Here is a 25,597-nt window from a genome sequence, read left to right on the forward strand (position 1 = left end):
CTTTGGTTTGTTTATTCTGTAATTGAAAAAAATAAAGACAATTGAGTTGAGTTAGAATTTCTGTAGATTTGCCATTAGGATGGATTTAAATGTCACAGCCCTACATACCATTCATGTACTGGGCTTAGGACTGTGCCTGTCCCCATTGTGGTCAATAGGAGCTTTGCCATTGACCTAATGGGAGTAGGCGGGTTCGGTCTTTAATTTATACTGGCTCTGGTTTGGGAATTTTGTTAAAAGTAATCCAGATCTGCAAGCCCGAACTACAGCAAATGACCAGAAGTGGGGAGGTGAAGGCGAGGGAGATTGCATTTGAAACACTAGCTGCATCAATATATGGCCTGAGCAGTGGAAACAGCGAGAACCAAAAGTTGCAGGGCTACTACAGTTGCTCTGAATTTTCCCAAAGAAGAAACCTTTGTACTCACTTCGGATCCTGCAGCTGCACAGTTTATAAGATTGTTATGCGGATTGGCCATCCAGAAGGTGGATACAGCACTGCAGATGGGGAACAAAGATGGCCATGAAAATGACACCTGAAGCGCACACAAAGGAGTTAGCATTCCAGTGCATACAGTACTGGCAGGTCAGATCACAGAGCAGATAAGCTACTGCCCTACGGGGTGTAGCAACTGGGGTTTCTTTTTCTCTCATCATATCACAGCTGTTACCATCATCTGCAGATGCAGCAAAATGGTCTTATCTTTAAAGACCTCAGGAATTAAATGAAGAATTTCTACTGAAATCCCAAACCTGGTGTGAAGCTGTTAGCTGTCAATTATATTTCATGATAAGGTGAATGTGTCATGGACAAGAAAAACCCTACAATGGGGCTCCAGGTTCCCTGGAGACTGGTTTAGCCAGGGATTTGACAAAGTGTTTCTATGGGCTTTTCATAGCAACCCCCTAGCATCTGCTCTTTCCACATGCTACTGTGCTTCACTACCATCCCCCACTGGCTTCTCAATCCATGGCCAGATTCTCATATCCATCCTTAGGCTGAATACTCCCACTGAAATCAATAGGACTATTCACAGAGTAAGGTACAAGGCAACATGGGTAAAAATGGACAGAACCTGGCCCTATAATTTTATTTTAAAAAATCAGTAAGAAGCTGGAAGGAAAAAAAAAAGAAAAAGAAAAAAAAAAGAGTTAGCCCTCCAATGTCACAAGGCCTACAACTTGCTGTTAGCTAGTAGTAGTTACCAGTAAAACCCTAGCTCCAGACTGTGTGCATTGATTGTGTGGGGTTCATGTTTCTCCTATACTTCACCTAAGTCTGTCTTTACAGAGTAATGCGATAAACTGCAAAAAGAACTCTTGCTAAATCCTTTTCATTTCAACCACTACCGAGATCCATTCCATAAATCTGTTGAGGTTTTGTGGATCTGAAAAGGCATATTAGAGGATTGGATCTTGCAAGATGGGAGATGAGGTTGCTTAGCACCTTCTAGTCGGCACTCAGCGGTTTGCCAGGCTGGGCTTAGAGTTTGCCTCAAATAGAAACGGGCTTTAAGAACTTTCATGCACTCACTTATGTACAGATTAGTAGTCGGGACTCTATGCTTAGGCAATCTTTGATATTCCATAGTCATGTTCAAAGGTCTTGCTGAAGTACATTGAATTCAACTCTGGTTTGAGTTTACTCCCTGTACAGTATATGCCAAGTGGATGCAAAATACAACTGTTGGGACAGATTCTGCCACCCTTCCTCACGTTGAGTAGTACCCTTACTCCACAAGGAATTCCGTTGTAATCAGTGGGACTAGTTGCAGAATAAAGTACAACTCAATATGAATAAAGGTGGCAGAGTCTGTCCCATTCTGAATTTAATAGCATTTTATACGCACATATTGGTGGTATAAATGAGATGCAAGGCAATGAAGTGTCAGGGCCATTTGTCTTCATATTGCACTTTGAAAGGGATGCATGCAATAATATCTGCGATAACAAGCACTTTAGTTGACCTTACACTAAAAATACTAAGCAAAATTATACCCTGCATGTGTAAATGTATAAATAGCATGGAAACATCCTGCAGAGACAGCCACCCTATCTTTTTGAGCACATGGCCCATATTCCTGAAAGCAGCGTACTTAACTATATACACCCAATCCTGTGTTTCATGGATAAAAAAAAAAGTCAAATCCTACAAGGCAAGGGAAAAAAACAAACAAAAAACAAAAAAGATTTCCCACTTACTTGCAATCCTGCCTGGGTTTGGGGATGTACCCTGGGTATGCCCCTTCTGTAATCATCTTGCACATTTTACTGTCTCGGTCAGATGGCAGGAGAGTGCTAGGTTTAACGAGCAGTCCAAGGCAGTGATCAAATGTGTTGCGTTCCTCTGGCCCATCCTCAGTAAAGAAGCAGTGTCCCAGGGTGTTGTAGCCCACAACATCCTTAATCTGCATGTACAAAAATGGAGCTGCATTCAGTTTTAGTTTTCTAGACACTTAGAGATAATAATTAATAATAATAATAATGCTATTAATTATTATTATTTTACTGTGGAGCCTCAGTCAGAGACCAGGACCCTATTGTATCAGGAGCTGTACAAACACATTCAGCATAAAGGCGGTCCTTGCCCCAATGAATTTACATACTAAGTGATAGTGTAAGCTTTTAGGATTTAATTAGAATTTGCCATTTCATATGAAATGCTAATCACTCTCTGCTGTAATCTGCATGTTGAGCAAGTGATAATATTATAATAAAGACAAAAGACGAAGAGACAGGAATGGGGGGGACGGGGACATCAGATGTTTAAGCCACATCTGGGCTTATTCATCTTTGTGCAGTTACATAAACAGCAAAGTTGATGGACTAAAATGTATCCCCTGAAGTGAAAAAAAAAAAATTTTTCTAGGCTATCAGAGATGCTGCTAGCTGTTTACTGGACAGGCTGGGTTGTTTTAAGTCTGACCTGACCCTTTTTCCAACTGATGACAAGAGCTTTACTTGAAATTGAAACAAACCAGCTGGTGTTAATCAGTGTAGCTCCATTGAAAACCCTGCAGTTCACATGTAGTTCACATTGCAGCCTTATTGTCTCTCACAAAGCTATTCTGATTTACCCCAGTTGAAGATCTGAGGTAAAATTTTCAGAAGCAACTAAATGACTTAGGAACCTAAAACCAGGGCAGGGTGGAAAACATTTCCGTTTCATGGAAAATGTTGAGGTTTCAGAAATGGTTTTTGTTCTGATGTGGAACAAACTTGAGACCTTTCAAAGTTCTTTGTGAACAGTGGAAGAGTGTTCTAGAAATCTCTTGCTCTCAACAACCAGGTGATTAGAAAACTCCCGTGGGATGTGGCAGACCCAAAGTCAAATCCCTGCTCTCAATCTCCGGCCCAATGAATACTCATTTGTCTACACAAAGTGGAGCAGCTCAAACAGGAGACACTGAAATGAATTCTAGAGAGTGGAATGGGAGACCCAGGCTCAAGTATCTGTTCTGCCAGATTCAGAGCAGGTATTTGAACCTGGTTCTCCCACATGTCAGGTGAGTACCTTAACCCCTGGGCTACTGATTATTCTGGGGTTGCCATCTCTAGCCAGATATTCCACCCTGGATGTGAGAAACCTTCCTGATGAGATTTGTGTGGAAACCAAGACATTTCAACTAAAAAGTTCAGTTTAGACAAAACAGTTTTTCCAGTAGGAAGAAGTTTTGTTAAAAACTTTGCAACCAGCTCTACCTAAGACCCATTTTCAGAACTGATTTAGGCTCTTGGAAGTCCAAGTTCCATTGACTTTAAATGAGACTTGGGCTCCTAAATACCTATGTCACTTTTGATAATGGATGTAGGCACTTTTGAAGTGTTCTCTGATCTTTATCTCAGAGGTTACAGCCAAGGGGAATCAATTTCCAGGGCTGAACTTGAAATGGTTAAATATATACACTCAGACAGAATACTGCCAGATCTATTTCACACTGCCATCTGCAAACACATGTATTATGCATAGACCATGGTCCAGTGTAAATATTCAAGCCTCTGAACACAAATCATCACAGTAAATTAAACTGTTAAAATGACATGCGGTGCAATACATTCTATTAAATTACTTCTCCGAAATTTGCTGCTAACTCTCTCGATTCAATTAGATAGCCATGCAAGTCTGACACCATCAGTATTTCAGTGTAAAATGAGTGTGCTGCGCTATTTTAATAATCCCATCTTGAAAAGCATGAAATTTGCAAGCCTTGCACTTAGAAACACCTATTGGATACTAGAACATCTCTTGAAGATGGTTCATTTTCCTGAAGAGCATCACCACACCTTTACCTCAGCGAGGCCTTTAGTCACAGGGATGCCAAAACTGCAACTGGCCAGCTGTGTAAATCTGTTATTTTTCCTGAGCATACTGGCAGTACTTTAGAGATACATATATGTTGTTTCTGGAGCGGTTAGCTGCTGAAAGCTGACAAGTGACATCTCAGACAATTCCTCAGCTACCTGCTACACCAATTCATTACGCCAGTGAACTCTGGAACTAGATCTGTATTGGTGTAATACATCAGGACTGAAAAGTGAAAAATTGAGGTATTACTTAGAAAATGGCTAGGGAACAAATCCCTGTATAGGTTCAGTACCATTGTAGAAAACATCTGCCAGTAATGTAAGAGGGAAGCCAATATATTGGCACAGGTTGGAATGCTGTACTGTATCATCTCCTTTGGCAGATATCCTAATGTAGGATTGTGGCTCTGGGGCCAGATCCTCAGCTGGTGTAAGTCAGAATAGCTCCACTGAAGTCAAAGTAGCTACACTGATTTACACCAGCTGATTTACTTTCCACCCTTTACTTGATTAATTATCTTTCCTATTTCTGGCCCCTGGGATTACTCAGACTGGAAACGGACAAATGTGGAACTGTTTCATTTTCAGATTCTCATGCACTAGCACAGTGCTGAAAAGTTTGGGAACTGCTGGACAAGGTTTATTTGTTAAAAAATGCATTGGGGGGAAAAAATTAAATTTCACAAAAACATTACAATTAGTCTATACGCTTATTTTAACTGTAATATATGGCTAGATTTGACAGTGCCCTTTTAAATAAAGCAATTGCCCTGTAGCGCAGTTGGATTACTAAGAGCAGATATCACTATAGCAGTTAGAGAACACTACTGCTTATCCCCAGCAGCACAGCTCTCTCAAGTTCTGGCAGACAGTTTATCAGCCTTCATTTAATGTCCATCCTTGATAACAACTTCCATTTCAGCCTACACATTATGGGCCAGTTCAGGGGCTCTGACCAGGGTATAAGTAGCAGCAAAATTTGATCAATGGGGTTGCAGTGGTATAATGGAGAGGGAAAGTTGGCCAGCGTATTGCAGCAATCATGGACATTTTCAATTACGTAATTACGGCAACAAGGCCATTTCAAGCAGTTTGGTTTGAGAAGGGCCATCTATGCCCTTAAAGTGAACATATGCTTGTCCACAAGCATAGAACATGTTTGGTTTGAGCCAACCATAGCTATTTATTTATTGTCCAGAGACAGGCTTTCAGCAACAGTGTGTAAATGCACAGGAAGACGACTCTGCCACCAGGAGCAAACAGTGACATCTGTTTATTTTTTAACTCTAATATTTTATAGCGTTGACATTTCTGAGCCTGCTGCCAAGAGTGCTAAAAGCAAAATAATTTGTGACACTAGTAACCTGAGAGCCCAGTGAGGAGCCTGCATGAGAATCTCTAAGCTGCTTTAACAATTACTTAACTGTTACAAAATACCCAAGTGCCTCCCCCCTCATTCACCAAAGCATTAAGCAAGCCCTTAACTATAGGCCTGTGAGTTGTCCCATTGAAACCAATGGAAATACTGGAAGTCAGTGGGACCACTCACATACCTAAAGATAAGCATCTGATCAAGTGCTTTGCTGGTTTGAGGCCTAATATTCCAGCAAATTGTGTGTGTGTGTGTGTGTGTGTGTGTGTGTGTGTGTGTGTGTGTGTGTGTGTGTGTGTGTGTGTGTGTGTGTGTGTGTGTGTGTGTGTCTACTAAGAGGCTAGTTCACTCAAAGATCACCAAGGCAACTGGTCTCCTGGCAGGTTATTCCTTGGATCTATCTGCTCACAGAGGCATTGAATGATATGTGAGGAGAACTTAGCAAACTTAAATAAATGGTGCCCAGATACTACAGTGAAGACCATCTTAGAAGTACATGTAATAACAACAGTACTTTCCTCATTGGAGATTTGGCTGTGTTTTTGTGACTTCACGTAGTATCTCAAGGGGGAAAGGAAACTAGATTTCATAGCAGAAGAGCGCGCTGCAGGATCAGCTAAGGAGGAATTGCTCGGGGTATACGTCCAATTATAGGTAATAAGATTGAATGCATTTTTAATTGAAATGAACTACATCTGTGTAGTTTATCAAACGTTTAGAAATCCTCTTTTTGATGCAGTGGGCCAAACAGCTGGACTGCACAGCATGGAATTTATTTCACTGGGCATTTCATTTCAACAGAGGGCAACAAACATGCAGCTGAAATCAAATGTGCAAAATCAATTTTTTGGTGGTAATGAGTGTAGATTAGTAAATTATACATTTTTAAAAGTAAAACAATAAACAGATTAAGTTATCAATGTAGTTTTTTTTTTATTATTATTATAGTTGCATTTCTCTTTTAGTGGAGGTTTCTTTTAAATAACTTGCCATGGAACAAACTCCAAGGCCCCTCAAAGAATTGCAGTTGTTGAGTTACACCACCAGAATTAAGCAGTTTTCTTCAATCATATCAGCCTGTCTGCATTTCATCATTGCTGTCTTGGATGGAAAAGCCTGAGAACAGGGATCCTTACAGTATTTCCTAGTCACAATGACATGGTTTTCATTTGGAAAAGGCACAAGGGACTGAAAATTTCCAAATACCCAGTATAAATCCACCCAGCTGACCCATGAAATACCACTCTCTGGGTATTTGGTTTGGCAGTAAGAGCAAGCATCAATAAATCAAGACACAGGGTTTAAAATTAGAATCAGAGCTGAGGTTTTAGTCAGCCCTCTGCTAATCAACAGCTGTGCAACCGCCACATAGCTAGAGGATGTGTTTATGGTGCCATTATTAGGAACCTTCTCATTACTTGACAAAAAGACTCCCGGCAATTCTCTTCTTCCAGGCTGTTTTTTACTTACATTCTTAGCTACACTGAGCTGCGACATGGATGGCTTTAAATTGGAAAGCAGTCATACATCTCCGGATGCCTAATACAATTTAGATAAGGTAAAGAAGAACAGATTTTTCAGAAACCAAGTCGACAGCAGATTTTAGGATCCCTTTGAATACAAAATAAGGGATGAAAAATGTTGAGCTTGAACACTGTAAGCTCTTACAATGGTTCAATGAAAAGTTAGTGCAGGTGTTTTTAAAATACCAGTGATATACTGGGAGAATTCCTAGTGCTCAATTGCCATCATTTGACACAGCCAGTGGCGTGGCATGCTGGTGGTCTCATATTAAAACACTGATCTCTTATGCACAGGGTTGAGATCTTGGCTGGTTAGAGACCTGTTAAAAACACTTTTGTATGTTGACTCCAATTCTTTTTTTCACATGTGGTGCCAACACAGGAAAAATGTGGGATTCCCGAGGAGCTAACAGGCATGTTGAGGCCACTGTTTTGGATTGATGCTTGGGAAAAGTTGAGAAGTCAGTTCTGATGTTTGTTACATGCTTTTAAAAGCTTTGCTTTCAAAACACATTTCTGAACCTTTTCTGAACGTGGGCCAAGGTTTCTCTTTCTCACATTCACAAAAGGAATGTATATGGTGGTTAGTTATATGGTTTCAGTACTAACATCCAAATTGGATATCTAGGCCCAAGGCCAAAAAGTACACAAGCACTTGGGTGGAGTGGACATGGGGTCCTAGCTCTAATTTCTAACGTGCGCGGCTTGCAAAATATTCTTAAAAACAACAGAACGTTAAAGTTGATGAACACACTAAAGGAAAATGTGATCAACAGAACCTGCGTCTATTTGAGAAGGCACTAAGATGACTAACAGTGCTCCATGACATAGCCATCGGAGCTAGCATAACAATGATACAGAATGTGTGCATTTGCTGATCAAAGCCTTTCTGAATTAAACTCAGCTCCAGTCCACGTACTGTTCATGCCCCCAGGAAAGCAGAACCGATGGAGTCTTATGAAAATGTGAGAATGTTTTTCATTGTGTTCTTTATTCTGAAGTAGAGCGAGTGCCCAGGGGTGCAGGGAGTTTACTGCTGTCGCTACGTGCTCTCCTGTATTGTAACTTACCTGATAAATAGCTGTTGTACTATAGGAAACCTACAGGATAACCTTAGTGTTCTGACAAACAGTTCGGTTAAATCAGAGGTCTCTGACTGCTTGTGTTGTGAATGGGAATTTCAAACAAAAGTCCTTATTAGCAAATTGAAGTAACCTTAGCTCTGGTGATTACCTTCTTTAGCAGTAAACTATTTGTTTATAGATAGATTCAACAACCCATTATAGATGGGATTGTCTGCAGGAATCTCTGAATACAATGGCATTGCAAAAGCCCTGTCAGCTCTGAGTCACGTATAAAATTTGGCCCCTGGTTTTACATTCTTATGTTGGATTTGTGTTTTAGACACATGTTGAAATATATTCATATTAATATCACTCAATAAATCCGGGGCAAAAGAGAAGAGCATTTGGTCTAACTCTACAATTCTATCAGTAATCAGACTTGTTTCAGGGGCTCAGAATCGTTTTCATGATATTAGGGACAGCAACTGGGCTGGGATCAAATGACATCTTGATCAGGAAGGCAGTCATCAAACCGCTGTTTCTTACCAGCAAGCCATTGGAGCCGTGGACTGTGACACAGCGCGAGAAGGTGTGGTGAATGGAGACGCCCTTCACATAGGATGGAGGGTGGTAGCCTCCCTTCTCATCCACATCCCCAGCCAAGTGGAAGTGAATTGGATAGTGTCCCATTCTCTGCTGGCCCATGTGTTTCAATTCTAAACCTTCAATATGGGCAGCTTTAAAACCAAGACCAATCTGCAGAACAAATAAAACACTAGTCAAGTGGCCATAGGAACATCTGGTGGCTTGTTTCATATTATTCACTGCTGCATGCAGTGTTGTAGCTGTGTCTGTCCCAGGATACTAGAGAGACAAGGGGGTGGTGGTGAGGTAATATCATTTATTGGACCAACTTCTGTTGGCGAAAGAGACAAGCTTTCGAGCTTACACAGACCTCTTCTTCAAGCACTGTGTAAGCTCGAAAGCTTGCCATTCTCCCCAGCGGAAGTTGGTCCAATAAAATATATTACCTCACCCCTCTGGTCTCTCTGTTTCATATTAGTCAGGCAGAGCAAGTCTTAGACTATGATGGTTGACAGAGGGGGTAAACCATTGCACAGCAGATGCTTCCTAGTTTGCAAACTCAGGCAAACCTGTTTGCATTTAATGCTTTTCATAAAGCAATTGTGCTAGATTTAATCCTGTGGGAAGATGGGCTTGAACTGAAGCCCCAGATCTGAGCACTACCAAACCCTAAGGAAGCTGGATTTTGGATCCAAACTCTGCAGCCTGTGAGTGCTGAGCCCCAGCCAGTCTAGCAAGGTAATGTTTGAATGGGTGGGGGGGAGCCCTGCAAAGAAAAAAAGAGAAGCAGGAGGTGAATCTATGGTCTACTCTAGGAGGGGCTTGTTTACGTTGCAGGCCTCGACTCACCGGACATGCCCTGCCATGGCCCCCTTACTAGGTGAATATTGTTTGGCTCTGTGTAGAAGGGTATCAGTAAAGGACTTATACAATACCTTGATGTGTCCGCCAAAGGTGTCAAAATCAAAGAAGGTGCATAAACCATTGCTATAGTCATAGCATTGCCTCTCCATCTCTCCCATCACCACTATGTTTTGGCTTAGCAGCCCTACTTCTGCCCTCATGTCCACTCCGTCGATCACTTCTCCTGTGTGAAGGTAGGCTGCTCTCCCTAAGGGAACAAGATGCATTTCCATGTTTATTCTGTAAACACCGCATATACCAGCTGACTAACTGCTGGTGGGGGCTGGGGCAGTAATGAACTAAGCACCTGAGTCCACAAAAGCTGTCGCAGGCACCTCAAGGCTGGGGAAGCCCAGAGCACAAGAGTCACAAAGGCCGATGGAGATATCCTCTACAGAGGATGTAGGGTTTGTGGGGTTTGCTTGGGTCACTTCAGTAGGCCTTAAAGTAACAGCTGCTGCTAACTGTGTCCTAATTTCGCCACCTTCAAGAGAGACTCTACAGTAACCTAAAAAGAAAAATTTTTACACTGCCTGGACCACAGCTAGGTTTGTATGTAGCCTGATGCATCGGGAAAAGTTTAGCTGCAAGCGACGAGGTGTCTGAGACCTATTGAACGCTGGGAATCCTCCCACTGTATCAGCACAGAATTAGTTTTTCATAGCTGTATCTATAATTATGGGACATGGGAAAGACTCGGGGTGTATGACATGGCTCCTGGGCCACGGCTGGCCAAATTCCACAGAAACCAGTAGGTGCTTTACTGCTACCTTCATCAGGAGCAGACTGGGCCACTCTGTGCAGAAATCCTGAATAAACCGCAGCATGTGAGCATCCCAGCTGCTAATCCAGCGGATGGGCTAGAAGAACCCACATGTGGTTTCCAAGCCACTTGACCAATGTAAATGCTGATCTACTGGCCCCTCCCTCAGCCCACACTCAATGCTTCCTTCTGTGCCAGCTTCGTCCGAACTGGTGGGGAGCTCTGCACGCAGAAGTGCGGTGGCCCCCCTGCCAGGCCATGCTGCACCTAACTACCTTGAGGGTTCAAGAAATTAAAGAAAGACTTTGCGTGGGCTGGCCAGAAGGGGCTGAATTCCAGCCACCATGAACAACAAGAAAGCAAAATAATCTCAGCACTGTAATTTCATTAAAACATATGCATGATGCACTCCTTCTTCCTGGCTCAGCTCGCTTGAAGAAAAAAGCGGGAAAGGCTTATTTGACTGACTACATTTCACATTATTCCAGTAAAAATAGGGAATAAACTCGTTCAGTAAACACTGTGCTATAAAGAATGTTACACTGGCATATATTTCATTTCAGCAGAGACCTACACAGCAGTTAGTAGAAACAAAGGGCAGGCTTGATGCTGAGAGATCTCAGAGAGGCACTTTCTGTTTGAGCAGAACCATCATGCAGGAAGAGGAGTTTTAAAAAATATTGACATGGCCTCTTTTTAAATGAAACAGGATGTTCTCACTCAATAGTAAAGATAAATAGACACCAGTTTGATACAGGTTATCCTCCTTTGGCCTTCCAGTGGGAGGTAACATGGTTTAGGGGATAAGGCACTGTGCTGGGAGCAAGGAGAGTTACATTCTTTTCTGCCTCTGACACTGGCTAAATTACTTGCATTTCTCTCTGCCCCAGTTTCCCCCATCTGTAAAGCACCTTGAAATCCTTGGATGAAAAGTGCTAAGCTATTACACAGAAGCATTAGAATGACAGACACAGGACAGGCTTCCTGATGATCAGAAGAAGGGCATCTCTTTTACCCATTATGTCTAGTAACTTTATTAATCTTCTAGTGAAGAATGGGACCAACTACACACTGTTCAGAGGAAAAAGGAAGTGTAGACGAACACTGAGAGGGACTAATTCTTTGACGGGATGTTAGCCAAGAAAGAAAGGAACCACCTTCACCCTTCAGTTATTACCCCCTTCAAATCTGCATCATAGTGGTAGGCCTACATGTGGAACAGATTAGCCCATTTGTAGTGCTCCTTGAGTCAGCTGGAAGGGTTGCTAGAGAACAAACTAAGGTAATTCCCCCACCCATATGATGAATGTGCTGCTTCTACAGTGTTCCCAGACTATACAGACCAGGATTAAGGGCCCAAGCTTGGACCCTAGCCTCAGTTCTCTTGTGTTGTCACAAGGCCACGGGCTGAGTGTTTTCTTGCAGATGATCAGTCTGGGCCCCCCTAGCCTCACAAGATCACTCAGCTGGAGCAGGCACACCCTAACTGAAAAGGGGCGTTACTGCCCTTGTTTGTGCACATCAGTCAATGCACAGAACTGTCACTGTCCCCTGCACAAGGAGACTATATGGTGGATGGTTGAGACCCTGCAAATCCAGGGAGCCCCTTGATTTCTTGAATGCTATTTTCAGTTATCTCCCATAATTGGCCTCTCCCTTGCTCACTGAAACAAACAGAAGTTCAGATAATCATAAGAACATCTGATTTTGAACAGCAGCTCTTGGATTTGCAGTACTGGAATTAAAACAGACAGTTTTATTATCTGAGAGAGTGTTGAGCTCTAGAATAATAAATGTCATGATTACATGTATTTAATACCAGCACAGACATGCACAAAATTTAAGCACTGACAAGAATGTTAAATATTCACTAACCAGCTTCTAAATAGAACTTTGTTGGGTGTATGCTTTTGCTCACTTGGCTTGATGTGAGATAAGAAAATTGCCTTAAGTCTCTTTTTAAAATGTAAGTGTATTTCACATAATAGTTCTAAAATGGTGCCTTTAACGGGCTGTTGAAAAACAACAACAAACCACCTCTTGTAACAGCAGCCAGAACTTCAAACTCCCCTTTAACAATGTAATAGTAGGGCTATACTGCAGGAAAGGTAGGCCTGCTTCATGGAGGAGACTACTGCTCCAAAGTCCTCATGTACAGTAAATTCCATGTGGAAAACAAAGCCAGGCACAGAGTAATGGGGACTTTACTGCTGGTTCCCATTAAATGCTTGGTATGCAAGCAGCTCATGGGGCACATTCAGAGACAGATGTGAAAGAAATCTGCTCGAGAGTTCACAAGGAGACAAGAACGTCTCACTCTATAGCACTGTAAATTGAGTTTGAAATTAAGTTGTTGCTTACAGCCGGCCTGCTGAGAGTTGCTAGCTCTCTAGTAGGCAGATGGCGGACAAGTGACATGTGTGACACCTGCCATAGGAAAGCCCAGTGTCAGTGACTTGCAAACCAGTTCCACTGTGGGTTTGGTAAGAAGAGAGAAAACTTTACTGCTTTGAATATTGTAGCATAGTCTTTATTGTTTGAACACCAGAGCTGTTTTTGTGATTGTCCAAAAATTAGCAAAGCCAGATGCAAAGCAGTTTACAATCAGTTTTCATGGGCTCCGTATTGCTGGCATCACTCACAGAGGGATGTCAAGTATCAGCTAGATGGCTGTCACCAGTAGCACTCAGCAGCTGAGCCGTATTATTTTCATAACCAGAGCGATGTGGTCAGTCACATTGCATCTCTATGTAATAGGCCAGTGTGGCAGAATAAAAAACTCGCTTGATTTATCATGTGCCATCATGCTAGAGAATTAAACTAACAAAATACAAATGTACACAGAAATAAATCACTTTAGTCTGTGTGTCTATCTAACTGAGGCCCTCCCCGGTTTGGCAAAGCAGCTGCTTAAGTCCATCCCTACTCAGCAAAGCAATTAATCACACACTTAAAATTAAGTATGTGCTTAAATTCCATTAAAGGATTTAAGCACATTCTTAAAGGCAAGCATGTGCTTTGGTGAACAGGCATGGCTTGCTGCATCAGGGCCAGACAGAAGCCAAAGTAGAACTGCAAATCAGAACCACTCTAAATTCTATGGAGGTTCATATTCAGAGCTTCGTATCAGAACATAACCCTCAAGCTTTGATTCTGGGTTCAAATCAAAACCAGAAGGAACCTGGGGATCAGATTTTTTTAATGTATTTTTAGGCACCTAGTGGGATTTTCTAAAGTACCTTGGCACCTAACTCCCAATGGGATCTTTAGGGGCCTAGATATTATGGACAACTGGCCCTAAGTCATTTTTGAAAATGGCATTTTTGGCTCCTAAATCACGTAGGTGCTTTTGAAAATTGTACCCTTAATCTGATAGAAACACCGCAGCCTCAGACAGTGTTTGATCTGTCTGCCTGTTTTTTCCATTTGGGTCTCTCCATCAACCTCTCTATCAGTAAAATACATACTTCACTGATGTACATATTGCCATTTTTGGCTATTTAAATTAACCAATATTCAAATTAAATTCATTTTCATAGATTTTTTTTTGGGGGGGGGATTAAAGCCTCCCTGCTTTTCAGTTTTTTGGGGAAACCCCCGCCCCACCATTGGCACCATGGAATATTTAAATTCTTCATTTTTCTAGCATTCAAGCAAAGCACCTACAACCACAACATTAGCTACAGTCTGTTCTAATGTGGCCGAAAGCCTTTCCCCACTTCCCACGTTTTATAATCATCCAGATGTAAAAGGATTGTCATTTCTTTCAGAACAATATTAAAAATTGATTTCCTCTAGATCTGCATTCTACGCCCTCCCAGAGATCTTATTTCTCAAGGCTGCTCCTGGCTGTTTCTTCTCTCAAACAAAATATTTGGTTTTTTAACATCTAATCTTGCACATATCCTGGGCCTGATCCAAAGCCAGACTGAGTCAACGGAACAGCTCCCATTGATTGCTACGTCATTTAAGCTGTGCCTACACTTGGAGCAAGGGGAGCAATTCCCAGCTCAAGCAGACATGCACTTGTTAGCGCTCACCGAGCTAGAGTGCTAGAAATAGTAACAGAGCTGTGTTAGCACAGGCAGCGGGGAGCAGTAGCACACGTTAGCCGCCCCATTACGCGCCCAGGAGGTTCAGGCAGACTTGTACTCGGGGCAGCTAGCCTGGGCCGCTGCTTGCCATGCCGTGGCTACACTACTATTTTCAGTTTGCTGGCTCAGTAGGAGCCAGTGTGAGTATGTCTACTTGAGCTGGGAAATCACACCCCTAGCTCCAAGGGTAGACACAGCCATAAAGCAAATGCTGCCCACCATCTTGCCTGTTGGATCCACATTTTCTTTATTTTGCTTATGTTTAATGGCAAACAAACACTCTTTCCTGCTATCCATCTTCCTATAGAATCCTCACTAGTCTGCAATATATTGATGGGGTTTCCCATTTTTATTCTGGCTGTAGCTGGCCAGCCGAGAATTCACCTGAACCACACACCCAGAATGCAGCCACTTAATTAGTTTTACGAGAGAGCCTGACAAATTTATGAGTGGGATTGTAGGATGGAATTGCCTGTGCTGGGAAGGGGCAGGGCTCAGCAGCCCTGCGGGTCTCTTACGGTTCATGTCTTATGTTCCTAAAATCTCAGGCTTCTGGGTTTCAGCTGTCCATGTGCGGGGGTCAGAAAGGGATCCTTCCCTCCCCACACCCAGTGTATCTGTTGTTTTGTTTTGTTTTTTAAATCTCCTTCCTCTGAAGCATCTGAGATGGCCACAGCTGGCACTGGGACAGTGCTGCGAGGTCAGTGCTTAATTTGTAATGAGAGAGAGGTGCCTGGGCTCAAGCAATTTTTTTTTTTCTTTCATAACAGACGTGGCAAGCCCAGAGGTGCCGGGGCTATGAACTGCCAAGTCTAGAGACACTGGGGCTCAGCCGTGGAAAGCCCTCGCACCAATTAAGCAGTATGTGAGGTGGTGCAGAGAATTCTCTCTCTCAGGTTCTGGATTGGATGGTTCTTCCTCACCTGTTCAGGGTCTAATTGATCATCATATTCGGGGTTGGGGAGGAATTTTTCCCCTAGTCAGATTGGCAGTGACCTTGGATTTTTTCCCCCATCCTCTGCAATGTGGGGCCTGGATCATCTGGGAATCTCTCACTTAATCAATTCCCTGACATTGCAGGGGCCTCTGGCACTGGTGCACCTCAGAGCCTTCTATTCTCTGCCAGTGGCACACAATAATTTAGTCTCCTGAGGGTTGTAATAAATTGGATTAATTTCAATTGTTGGGTTAAGTGTGCAGGTGCTCATCTCATTGCCTGTAATTGTTCATTAGTACTTTCTGCTCTAGCTAATAAATCTGACAAGGTAGTTCTTCCTATAAATATTAGGTTTTTTCCCCTGCACTTGTCCATGACCCAATATGCCTCCCTCTTGAGGGCCGCCTGCGTTTTTCTAATTCCCCTTGACACTTGCACCCGGCATTGGGAGTGTGAGGTGGAAAAGATAGAGTTTTGATTGAGAAATATTAAAGAATTTCTCCCTCTCCCCCATTTCTAAAAATCAAACCTTTCCCACCCTTTTTGAAATGCTGCGTTAACATTTATTCAGGGTGTTTTCTTTACACATGCTGCCAGACAATGGCCAGGACTAGAGGAAGAAGCATTAAAAGACGGCTGGAAAGGGCCTTTTTTGTGATGTTTCCTGCCTGACCCAAAGCAGACAGTGCCAGAAATCCTACAACAAACATGGTCTCCTGAGGTTTCCAAGCTAAACGGTGCACATCTCTAGAAGGTATGGAGAGTTTAAAATCAGCACCTAAACTTTTGGGTGCATATAATAAACCTGGACATCAACTCTCCATTGCCCTGCACTTTGTGCAGTCATTCACAGGGCAAAGCTAGTACTAAGCGCTACCAAAACAAGAATGGTAGCATTTTACACTCTTTGCCATGGTATAAATATTTGCAATGGAGAATCCAGCTCAATACTTTTTGAGGAGATGGCTGAATCGGGCATATTTTAGAAGACAAGAGATCAAGAATTTTCCTACTAGCTTAGTGTAGAAGAGATCAATAAGCCAACTCACATGGAGGAGCTGGAATGGAGAAATTGTCCCCACATCTGTTCTTAGCTAAGTTCCTAATTCTAAAGCTTTTCTCACATATTTTAGCATTACCAGGTAGCAAACTCAGTAACGCTCCACAATTATGCAGTCTCTGCAGCTGTACCAGTTGGATTCCAGATGTGTGTGTGATGCAGTTGCAATCACAGATTTACTAATGGGTGGGATAATTTGAATTATTAGGCCAACCACAAGTAGGGTATTTTTTTAAAATCATGCTTTATCAAGTACAGTATATGCACAAAAGGTTGTTTCATTATGTATATTCCATCCATGGTTAAACTTATCAGCATTGTTAGTAACTTCATATACAGCCACAAAAAGATACAGATAAGACTGGTTTCCTGGGGAAAACCACAAGAAATACTTGATCTTTCATCCTATCCTACTGTAATAACACAACCCTTCCTTCCTCCTCCTCTCCCTCCTCTGACTTGCACTGTGTTCCCCCACTTTTGCAGAGTCCAGAGATAAAACATCAAACAGTTTTAATCAATGCCCTCACAGAAAATAATCTAGACATAAAAATGACAAGTGAAGACAGTTAAAGGAGGAGGGAGGGGGAAGGAGTTCCATTTCAATAAATGACCATTTTACTGGGACTGGTGACCTCCGAGTTTGAGCCTCATGGAAGCAACAACTCTGAAATCAATACAACTACTCACCTGAGTAAGTAAGCGTTTGCAAGAATGGTTCCTTAGGTGCCTGCTTTAGCTATTTTGTCTGGAATTTTCAAAGGACCATAAGAGTTAGCCAACTCCCATTGGATTTCAATAGGATTTGGGTGCCTATCTAATTCCCTTAGGCTCTTTTAAAAATCTCAGCCTTAGTGCTCTAATATTCATCTTTTTACTGCTACTTAAGCCACTTCTAGTCAGTAAAGCAAGTGTGATTTCTCAGCAGGAAGTGTCAAATATAAATAGTCTATGAGTTGGCTAACTAGTTTAAATTATCTGGCAAAATATCCAAAGCTGTATCTGTTAAAACATTAGAACATTGATGATAATTAGACTTTTGCTCTGCCAAATGGATGTTCCACAAAAATCCTTACAGCATGAGAATTTTTTTTTTGCCATATTATTAAATGGACACTTGAGTAGTTTAGTCCTGTTTAGTTTATGTTTAGTTAAAAAAAGAAGAGAAAAATTAAACTACCCCAACAAACCAAACTGGTTAAAGAGGACAAAACCTATTATCAGTAAAACTATTTTTATAATCGTTTGTTATTTCCAATGGGCAGATTTTTGGAGCTCTCAACTTGATTGTATACAGGACACTCCCTTGACCTACTTGTCTTCTTATGAGGATGGAGGAGATTTCAATCTTTCACATTATTCCCTTCAACTAGACTGAACTATGTCAGTCATGCAGGATTCTTCCATTTTGTTTTTAGTGTGTGGGATTTTGCTACAAGAAAGTTGGATGCAGTTATTATTGGGTCAAATTGTGTCCTGACTTATATAACCAGTAAAATCCCATTGACGTCAATGGAGTTGCAGGGATGTAAGGGGGGGGGCCAGACTTTGGCCCCAGTGTGTGTCATCTGTGGTAATAAAAAGGGATGTCCAAATTCTCCTAACAACTAATTGGAAACATAGAGCACAAATACTTTAAGTATTTCCACTTAGATCTCTACTTGAAATCACATGGCTTCTTTTTTTTCCCTGTCTGTTCACTTTCCTAATATTAACTCAAATGGAAATTGTTGTAGAAGATGAATCTAAATTATAAACATTTGAGAGATCCAGGAAGATACAAGGAGAGTCTTAGAAATGTACTAATCTATGGTCTTCATTTTTATTGACTATTTTCCAAGATTGTTCTCACAATGTACATTTGTACCATTGATGCAGTTTTTCCAATAGCTCAAGTGTTTCACGAGAATAATATTCGGTTGGTAGCTGAGTTCTCTGGGAGAGTGCTTGTCATCTTAAGTCATAAGACTATGATGAATTCAAAGTCAGAATAATATTTTTTTTGGCTTAACCAGTATCCCTCTTTTTCCCAGTTGAACAATGAATGACTAGAGTCCTTCCAAAAAACCAGTGCAGGAGGAAACACTTGTATCCTTCAGAAAGGGCTGCATCAAAGATAATGGTGCATGAAGTAGTTAATGTCGCAGAGCTAAGCAAACTGTCTGGTGCACTGATTGTTCTAAGTCGGAGTATGTTTTCTCAAAATGAATTTACATTAAGTGTATGTTAAAAATCTCTCCTCAGATTAATCTGTCTCACCATTCTTATCTCTTATTTAAATGCTGGCAGTTCATTGGCAATGTAACATGTCTGAATTACCACCATAAGCAATCAGCTACGGTGCATATTTTATATGAATTTTTGTTGTTGTAAAGGACAGTACTGGAAAGTCCTCCACCTACTGACAGAATGGGTAGCTAATGCACTATTTCTCCATACTGCCCATCAACGTACTGAAACCAAGTTCTGGAAGGAAAAAAGAGGACCTCACAGACTCAGGGGAAGATTTAAAAGCCATTTGTGGTTTTGGAAAATCTCTCCCTGACATCTTTGCCTCTCTGCTGAAATGGACAATAAGGGGTCACTTTGTGGTGGCTGTATTTTTTTAACTGGATTTAGAACAAAGACCATTGAAGAACAATTAGACAGCAATGATTTTTCACTGCCAGCAGCCTGTTCTAGATTTGAGCTAGTCCTCCTGAAGAGAGAAAAAACCAACAAAACTTTGTATCTTATTATCGCTACACCCATCTTCCCATTTCCTCTGTCTCAGATCAATTCACTCAGCATTCTACAGCAACTCTGGTTTACTCAAGCATTGTGGTTTGAGATTCTATGGCTGGTCATGTGACTGTAGGGATCTATAGTTAACACATCTCCACTGTGGCATGTGCTCTATATATAGATACTAAAAACAGATGGTTTTAACAGAGTAGTATTTTATAAATGTGATGCTGTGTTTCTGCCTAAATATATCTGCATGGCATAAATAACCAGCTCTACAATAATACAGAACCCTAAAAATCTCATGACCTGCTCCTCCTCTCCTTTTGATAAGAAAGGACTTCATCCTATGCTTTTCAGAAGGTGATCCTCTTCTAGAGTATGTGCATCCCTCAAATCCTACAAACTCAGGCCTGCTCTGCAAAGTGCTTGGGAGATAAGCTCAAGAGCGGGATGCTAGGGAAGAAAGATGGAAAATCCACAGATAAACCAGAAGGCACTATCATCACTTACAGATGTCAGGTGATTTTCAGATAGCAAAAGGTACAGATTTCACAATAGCATCAAACTGAAGGCCAAATTCAGCTCTCATTCACATCTCTGCAACACCTTTGATTTAAATGGAGCTGCTTGGGTATGAAGGAGAGAAGAATGTGCCCACAGTAACATGCGAATGACAAGATAAATCCTCACCTGATACTTTGACCTCATTAGGCCCACAGGCTCTGCATGGCAAGACTTGGAATTCTTCCGCCTGGTACATGGAATAATCCGTACTGGCAACAACAAGTCTATCTCCAGCCTTCCATGATCGTGCATCGTCTGCCAGCCTCAAGATTGTGCTGTTCACATTGGTATCAATGGTTACAGTAAGCTTTGGTCTCACTAGGAAGCAAAAAAGGGGATGGCAGAGAATTCAGCTCACTGAACCTTAAATTGTCCGCTAACTTTTTGGGGCATTTTTGTTACCAACAAAATTTAGCAGTTTACTGATCCAACACAGATGATACAGCTATCCCAAGTATGGTCTTGGTTGGGTTTGATTTGTGAAATCAAAACAAACAAAAAAAGGCCTATTCATTAGTTATTGGCAAGTGTATTTTCACTAGCCATTTAACTAAATTTAAATGTAGCCCTTAGTGGCTCAAACTTCCCACACTCACTTAGCTCCAGGAGTTAGTGTTGCTCTGCACTGTTATTTACAGTAGCAATAAACCTCCCAAAAGTGGTCTTTAACATGATGACTGTTTTTCCCCAACAAAGATAACTGCGTTCCATCTTTATCTCCCTACTAAATGATTGTTAAAGAATCACATGTAATGACCAGTATGAGGGCAGGTTGCTAAATGAATAATTGTAAAAGAAATAATTACTTTGAAAAACACGTTGCTTCTCAACAGCATTAGCAGGAAACACAGTCTCCTCGCTTGCTGAAGAAATAATCCTGCCCCATCTTGAAATGCTTTAGAAAGCATGGAGATTGTTACAGGTCTTGCCAAGTATCTGTACAGTATTACTGGGTTTTGGTTACACCATCACAACATTCCACTTAGTGCTCAAGAATCTCTCTTGAGATACTCTACTGAAGACTTGTCTGGGCTCACCCCAATATCCCAGCCAAACCTCAGCTTGAACTACATTGGACCAAATTCAGTTCTACAGTAAGTAGAGGTTACTCCCATTGACATCAGTAGGAGGTGCTCCACCAGGTCTGGTTTGGCCCATCCTCTCTACCTGTGGCTAAGTGCTCAGAGAGGGGAACTCAGGGGAGCTGGACATCAGAAGAAAGCAAAGAATGCAACACAGAAATCAAAGGGTTTCCCGAGTGAATTATTGTGTTTGGTATCAGATTTCTGCTTCCTATAAAATAGCCAGCTCAGGAGGAGGAAAATTCAAAATGGGATTTCTGCTCTGAATGACATGGCAGACGGGCGTTAAAAAGTGAGTCACATACCAGGTTTGCCACACAGGAACCGCACTCGGTAATTTTGGCAGCCTTCGTCTGTCTGATCCTTACCATGGCACATAAACCTATAATCATGGCCGCTTTTGTAGAAAACCTCAGTTGTTAAATTGGCTCCAGAAAGCGTAGCTGCCTAGGATGAGAATAGAAATGCACATGGGGTGGGCATTAAAACATGAATGGCGTTCACACCCTCTTACTCTCTCTGTGCATGGAATGAGGGTGATCACTTAGCATTAAGATGATGCACAATGATCATGTAATAAAACAGGATGAATGATCATGGGTAGAATCCATTTATACATTCTAGTTGGTTCATGCACAATAGCTTTTTATATGCAGACCACATGGATTTATCACTAAGTGAATCGTGTCACTCCCACATCTATATTAGGACTCAGAGTTGTTGTTTTTTTGGAAACAGTACTCTGAGCTTTGCTAACCTTGCCTTGTTTCCCTTGATTTTAGATCTCACTAGTTTGAGGTCAGATTCAAACTCTGAATGCAGATGGATGGGCCCAAACAAACTCATGGCTTTCAAGCATCTTAACTTTGCTCATTTCATTACCTGGGGCCTGATTGTGTCTGTTCCTTGCAGGAGAAAGTGGTGGGAGTCTTCTCTCCCTCCCTTACAAGGGCCAGGGATAGTTGCTATCTCTATACTCAGGGAGCATGAGGAATCCTCCCCCATTCACTCTGAGGTCACAAATTGCCCCAAAGGGGGCAAGAGGAGGTGGGCCTCTGCTCTCCCACATGCAAACCAGCCTGTGGAGCTGGCTGGGTATGCTGGAAGGGGATCAAGTTACACCACCTCAAGGGATGATTCAACATGTCCAGCATGCATTCCTCCTGGGGCAGTGCAGTCCATCCCATCCCCCCCGCAAGACTGGGATTCAATACCACAGTCTAGACCTCAGGTTTGCAACCCTTCTTGCCACTGCATAAAAATGCTACGCATTGCATAGGACCAGCGAAATAACCTTCATTTTAAAAAGGCACTAGGCTCTTAAAAGGAGTCACCACCTAAATTAGGGGTCTGATCCTGCAACTCCTATCACTCATAGGCACGCTCACTGCAATCGATGGGAAATGTGCCCCTGGCTACAAAATTTCTTGTTCTATTTTGATTCTTCTTGTGCTTAGCATCGTTGGGGCAGGGTAGTTTGATTCTTCGATATCCTCAGTTGGCATGAACTGATGAAGTCAATGGGCTACACGGATTTACATCAGCCGAGGATTTAGACGCTCATGATTTATAACTTTTCAGGAACAGAAAAATATTGCGTTTCTTGTTTCACTTTTAATACATATGAACATGAACAAAAGCAACTATTAGTTAAATTAGTATCTGGCCTAGTGGCTCTCGTGTTCTGAACTGAAATCCCTCTTCCAACGCATGAACAAAAGCTGAAACGCATGTGGAGTCAGCTTTACCATTGACCTGGCAAGTAATTGTGGAACAGTTTTTCCCCCCTCATTGTTCACTATGAGATTAAATTGAAGACTCAGCCCTGGAAGCCCTTGTTCATACAGGCAATCCTCATTGCATGAGTAGTTCAATTAAATTTAATGCAACTATTCTTGTGAGCAAGGGCTACCCAGGTGAGTAAGAGTTTGCTGGATCCATTCCCACATGCCTTAATGCTCAAGTCAACCCTGTAAAAACCCCACAGTACCAATCATTTTATGGTCTTCTGTTAAGCAGCACTTGAGCAGCAGAATTTTATCCACTGGACATTTAAGTATGCAGCAGGAATTTGCCAATAAAAGCAATTTTTCCTTCACACATTAAGTAACTTTTGCAGTCATAACAAGGTGTATGTTTTCCCCTCAACATGTGCATTCGAGGATTTAATTACATGTTTCGCACTGAATAGAAAAAGCAATGGACTTGAAAAAAATGACTGCAAGCCCAAAGACATTTCCCCCCATAACCTAATGCAACCTGTAGTTTTAATGTTATGGTCACATTTTGTGCTTAATTTTTCAGACAGCTTCCATTCTAAGGCCCTTTTAGGCCCTTGGAAAATGTACATCCTCTCTTCCCCCGCCACCCCCTTCTTAATCTTCCTATAGGAAACTACATATTTTGTAGACAGCAAAAATGGTCCAATTCTACAAGCCTTCCTCACACCAGTAGTCCTATTGACTGACCTGGGACTGGTTGTGTGAATAAGGGTTGCAAGATCAGACTCAGAATGAGGAATATAGTTTCTCGGTCTCATGAGTCTCCCATTAGTGTTAAACATTTGCCAACATTGTGGCCAGTCTATGTGCAAGAGCATGAAGAGACGTCTAGAAACTAAATGCATTCACACCTCACAACACTGTCACCAAGAAGGCCTGAGGTCTACTAGAACCTTCTTGACTTTGATGCTGCAGTTGGTTGCTTACTATACTGCTATTGCACATCAGGCAAGCTAATCTATAGGGAAAATGGGGAGTTTGTCCTACCTGGATAGCAAGGGGATGACTACAGATTTTGCCTGGGTTTGCTGCTCTGAGGTCAGAAAGTTTCTCCGTGTCTTTGGATCTTGCCTTTTTGGGCTTCTCAAACCACTCTGTCCATTCTATATCTGGAGACAAACAGGAAAGGTCATTTTATAGAAAGCCATGCTTAATGCAGCAAAAATGCACTTACCAGAATTTAGTCTCAAATACCATTAACAAATTTCTTCAATAACTGCCTAGTTCCTCGTTCTCCTTGCCAGTCTGGCAGCTGCTTTACTGATGCTATGAAGTGTAGCAAGGCAAGGGAGCATGGAGTTATTTAAAAGTTACATGGTTTGAGTATGTAGCATGAGCATTTCTAACAGCTATGGAACTCGAATTGTGCCCTTCTCCCTCGAGCCCTCTGTATGTATTCAAGTCAGCTTGCAATCAGGGGGTTTTTGTTACAATGAATGAAACACCATTCTGACAAGCGGTGACCACATAATCAAAAGAAATAAGAGGACGCATGTTGGTTTGATCTTAACCCGTGGACGGTCACATTCAATGCAAAAAAGAAAGGATTCAAATTAGAGAGAGTCTTGCAGGGGTTGGAAATAGAGAGGCTGCTTGTGTTCTTGTTTGGATTAAAAAGCAACCTTAGATATCAGACCGTCTTTTTCTAAACAAAGGAATGGTGATTGGTGTGATAAAAAGGAATATTTCAAAAAGCGATTAGCATGGTTTAAGCTTTGTGCTAGCACACAAACAGAGGTCTCACCTTGAACCCACTCACTGGTTGAAGACACATTAAAATGCTCTCCATTCTCAGCCCGGAATAGTTTGAATACTTTGGCCACAGCTGATCCTTTGTGTCCTGTAAAACAATTAACAACAATTTCATGGTTCGCAAGTGGTAGAAGTTAAGACTTAATAGGCAATGGAGCAAGCCTGTGGTTGTGTCTCTTGGGAGACCAGAGCAGATTCAGTAATTGCCTGCAAAATTTCCAGCAAAATTGTCCTGCCTGCTCTTGGAATGATTTTTCAGACTCTTTCCTTCTGCTCAGACTTTGCCTTTGTAGAGGAGGAATTCTCAACAAAAAAAAACAAAAAACAAACAAACAAAAAAAAAAGTGAATTAAGAAAATCATGTTTTTTGTTTTATTTTGCATTTTTGTTTGCTAGTTTACATTGTGACAAACCAGGTCATTATCTTTATTTAGACAATATTGTACTATGGTATTCCACAGCAAATAGCCTCAAAAACTAGCATAGGCTGAAAGGTTTTGACTATCATGGTACAATATCATGTCTTAGATTTTCATCTCATGTTAAGTGAGATAAATCAGGTTTCAGAGTAGCAGCCGTGTTAGTCTGTATCCGCAAAAAGAAAAGGAGGACTTGTGGCACCTTAGAGACTAACCAATTTATTTGAGCATAAGCTTTCATGAGCTACAGCTCACTTCATCGGATGCATTCAGTGGAAAATACAGTGGAGAGATTTATATACAAAGAGAACATGAAACAATGGGTGTTACCATACACACTGTAAGGAGAGTGATCAGGTAAGGTGAGCTATTACCAGCAGGAGAGCGGGGGTGGGGTGGGCGGAACCTTTTGTAGTGATTTAGATGGAGATAAATCAGTGGAACTATGTCAAAAAGGTGGATACATAATTTGGCTTCAATGGAGCTATACTGGTATATACTAGCTGAGAATCTGGTCCTGTATGTCTGTGTACGAGTGGCCTGTGTCAGATCCCATCCAGCTGCATCACAGCATGGGGATAATGTAAGGGGGCAAGACTCCTGTTCACAGCTTCAATGTAGTGTAGTGTCAGACAGTACAAATGTCAAGGAACAAGTTTATCCCTT

The 25,597-nt window shown here is 41.7% G+C and overlaps 1 protein-coding gene across 1 annotated transcript in view; it reads right to left on the minus strand.

The window, feature by feature from the left end:
* CEMIP (cell migration inducing hyaluronidase 1) overlaps positions 1-25,597 on the minus strand; it is a 142,267-nt gene that overhangs the window by 28,313 nt on the left and 88,357 nt on the right. Inside the window, exons 8-15 of the mRNA XM_074966445.1 lie at positions 24,505-24,600; positions 23,748-23,869; positions 21,285-21,426; positions 20,024-20,215; positions 9,785-9,960; positions 8,811-9,020; positions 2,203-2,408; positions 429-498 (exon numbers count right to left, since the gene is read on the minus strand). Of these exons, the coding sequence (XP_074822546.1) occupies positions 429-498; positions 2,203-2,408; positions 8,811-9,020; positions 9,785-9,960; positions 20,024-20,215; positions 21,285-21,426; positions 23,748-23,869; positions 24,505-24,600 (1,214 nt within the window). The remainder of the gene's footprint in view (positions 1-428; positions 499-2,202; positions 2,409-8,810; positions 9,021-9,784; positions 9,961-20,023; positions 20,216-21,284; positions 21,427-23,747; positions 23,870-24,504; positions 24,601-25,597) is intronic.

This window comes from Natator depressus, chromosome 10, assembly GCF_965152275.1.
Source record: "Natator depressus isolate rNatDep1 chromosome 10, rNatDep2.hap1, whole genome shotgun sequence".
Classification (NCBI taxonomy): Eukaryota; Metazoa; Chordata; order Testudines; family Cheloniidae; genus Natator; species Natator depressus.